At 37.4% G+C, this 2,813-nt stretch overlaps 1 protein-coding gene across 12 annotated transcripts in view; it reads left to right on the plus strand.

The window, feature by feature from the left end:
• The window catches only part of Rbm39 (RNA binding motif protein 39), a 34,773-nt gene that overhangs the window by 21,774 nt on the left and 10,186 nt on the right, over window positions 1-2,813 (plus strand). For all 12 annotated transcript variants that reach the window (XM_026787252.1, XM_026787248.1, XM_013352131.2 and 9 more), the window contains 3 exons: window positions 1,913-1,919; window positions 2,100-2,304; window positions 2,444-2,521. In XM_026787252.1, coding sequence (XP_026643053.1) covers window positions 1,913-1,919; window positions 2,100-2,304; window positions 2,444-2,521 — 290 coding nt within the window. The remainder of the gene's footprint in view (window positions 1-1,912; window positions 1,920-2,099; window positions 2,305-2,443; window positions 2,522-2,813) is intronic.

The following is a 2,813-nucleotide window of genomic DNA, read 5'->3' on the forward strand; positions in this document are numbered from 1 at the left end:
GCTTAATAAGCCTAGTTCTGTCTGTGTTTATAGACTCACCAGTTAAAACAAAATATGGTTGAAGGGAGAAATTAAATCACGTGAAAGACTGAAAAATATATGCAATTTAAGTAAATTATTTTCCTTTGTTTCCCGTAACATTAATGTTGTAAAATAATTTGGTCTATGTACTTTATTGTTTTGATTGTTTTTGGTTTCTCAGTAGCTATGTAGGCAGCCCTGGAATTCTCTTTATAGACCAGACTGGCTCTAACTCAGAGAGATCCACCTTCCACTGCCTCCAGTATGATGAGATTAAAGGTTTCCTGGCCTGTTTGTTGTATTAAAAATGATTTTTCTTGTCTTTAGAGACAAGTTCTTAACCTAGTCTATTAACTCACTTTTTATTATTTTCTTTTTATATATATATTTTTTTTTTCGTTTCGATGTGTAACCTTAGAACTCCCTGTATATCAGTCTGGGTTTAAAGTCATACACATGATTTAGCCTGGAAAGAATTAGCATTTTAAAGGCATGTGCCACCACATTTTTTTTCCCCTCAGGCAATATTCCATTCCACTTGGTTCCCTCATAGTGGAAATAGACTCTATTTCCCAGGTGCTAGAGTTAAAAACATGTCCCATGATTCCTGGCAATATTTTTTTCCTCATTTTTGTGAGTGTATGCCATTTGTGTGCTTGGGGAGGCCAAAGGGTATAAAATCACCTGTAGTGGGAATTATTTTTGGAGGTGGGGATTTGATAACAGGGTTTTTCTATAGCTTTTGAGACTATCATGGAACTTGCTCTGTAGACCAGGCTGCCATCAAATTCACTAAGATCTCCTGCCTCTGCCTCCCATGTGCTGGGATTAAAGGCATGTTCCACGGCTGACCAGCCTAGAGTTGGAATTTATGGTGGTTTAAAGCAACTCAGTGGGGATGCAAGGAACTAGACTCAGGTCTTTTTGGAAGAGTAGCCAGCATTCTTAACTCTTAACCCCTGAGCCACATCTCCAGCCCCTTACCGCATTTCTTAGTAGGAAAAGGCCTTGGAATACTCCTTGAGGCCTTTAAAATCATGAGATGGAAAGAAAAAAACCTGTTTTAAATCCGTTTAGAAGAGGCAGGGTACAGGACATTGAAAATTAATCTGGAGACTAAAGGGCAGGTGTGAAGGAAAAAACATCTTTGTCCATTTACTAGGTGGACTAATGTTAAGTTTCTAGGTGCCTTTAGATTCAGATTTCTTGATATGCTGGTACACACCTTCATTACCATCCATTGGGAGGCTGGTGGGGGGGATGTCTCAAGGATTTGAAGGCCAGCTTGATAAACATAGTGAGTTCTAGGCCTATGATACATATTTAGCAACACATTGCCTAAATGTTAAAACAGCCTTACAAATACACTTTATTTCTAGTTACCTTTCATTTTAATTTCCAAATTCTTTTGCACTATTTTTAAATACTTGAATTTTTTCATTGTTTTATATTAAATTCATGAAGTTAGCCAGGTGATGGTAGCACACGCCTTTAATCCCCGGACTTGGGAGGCAGAGGCAAGCAGTCTCAGTGAGATTGAGGTCCGCCGCATCTACAAAGTGAGTTCTAGAATAATGTTACACAGAAACCCTGTCTCAAAAAACAGGCAAAAATATATTTATGAAGTTACTACTTAAGACTGGAGAGGTGGCTCAGCGGTTAAGATCTCTGACTGTTCTTCCAGAGAACACTTGTTAATTCCCAGCACTCACACTGCAGCTTGCAACTATCTTTAACTCTATTAACTATGTATGCAGAATAGAATCTTACGTATCTAAGAACCCTAATTAGTCTGACTAAAAGTAAAACAAACATGAATGGCTATTGACCTATAATCCTTAATACCTATATAACTTACAGATAAAGACTTCATTTCAGAATATTAAGCAAACATTACATAACTGCAGTAAGGGAGACAATCACCTTAAAATGTAAACAATGTATTAACATCTTTATCAGAGGTCACCCTCACACAGACATACATTCACACTGTATGCCAGTGCACTTGAAGGTACTGTTTTGTCTGTAGTGATATATTGCAAATTAATCAGTTGTAAATTTCCTGTCGTTTATTCTAGTTTTCTGATTCAGAATGTGCCAAAAAAGCTTTGGAACAGCTTAATGGATTTGAACTAGCTGGGAGACCAATGAAAGTTGGTCACGTTACTGAACGAACTGATGCTTCTAGTGCTAGTTCATTTTTGGACAGTGATGAACTTGAAAGGACTGGAATTGATTTGGGAACAACTGGTCGTCTCCAATTAATGGCTAGACTTGCAGAGGGTAAGTTCTCAATAGTGTTACTGGTTTTACAAAGTAGAACCATTTTGCTTATGCCTCTGAGTCGAGCATGTAGTGTAAATTCCTCAAATTGGGTTTCTCCACTGTAACCTTGGTAAGAACTTGATTCATTCTTTTACAGGTACAGGTTTGCAGATTCCACCAGCAGCACAGCAAGCATTACAAATGAGTGGCTCTTTGGCATTTGGTGCTGTGGCAGGTAGGAATTGAATCTTTTCTAATTTGAAATCATTTTTCACCTAATTCGAAATTATGCCAAATTTTTTGCATTTCAAAGGACTAACTGAGAATTCAATTCATTAAGTACTTCTACCATCTTAATGGTTACAAAAGAAGTGTAGCTGTAGTAAAATTGTATACTAACCAGAATGCCCTGTGTGGTTATGGAAGCATCTGAAGTGTAGTTCAAATTGTTACTGTTAATTTTTAGAAAATATTCATTGTTAAAAGGAAGCTTAGGGCTGGAGAGATGGCTCAGAGGTTAAAGAGCA

This window comes from Microtus ochrogaster, linkage group LG8 (assembly GCF_000317375.1).
Source record: "Microtus ochrogaster isolate Prairie Vole_2 linkage group LG8, MicOch1.0, whole genome shotgun sequence".
NCBI lineage: Eukaryota > Metazoa > Chordata > Mammalia > Rodentia > Cricetidae > Microtus > Microtus ochrogaster.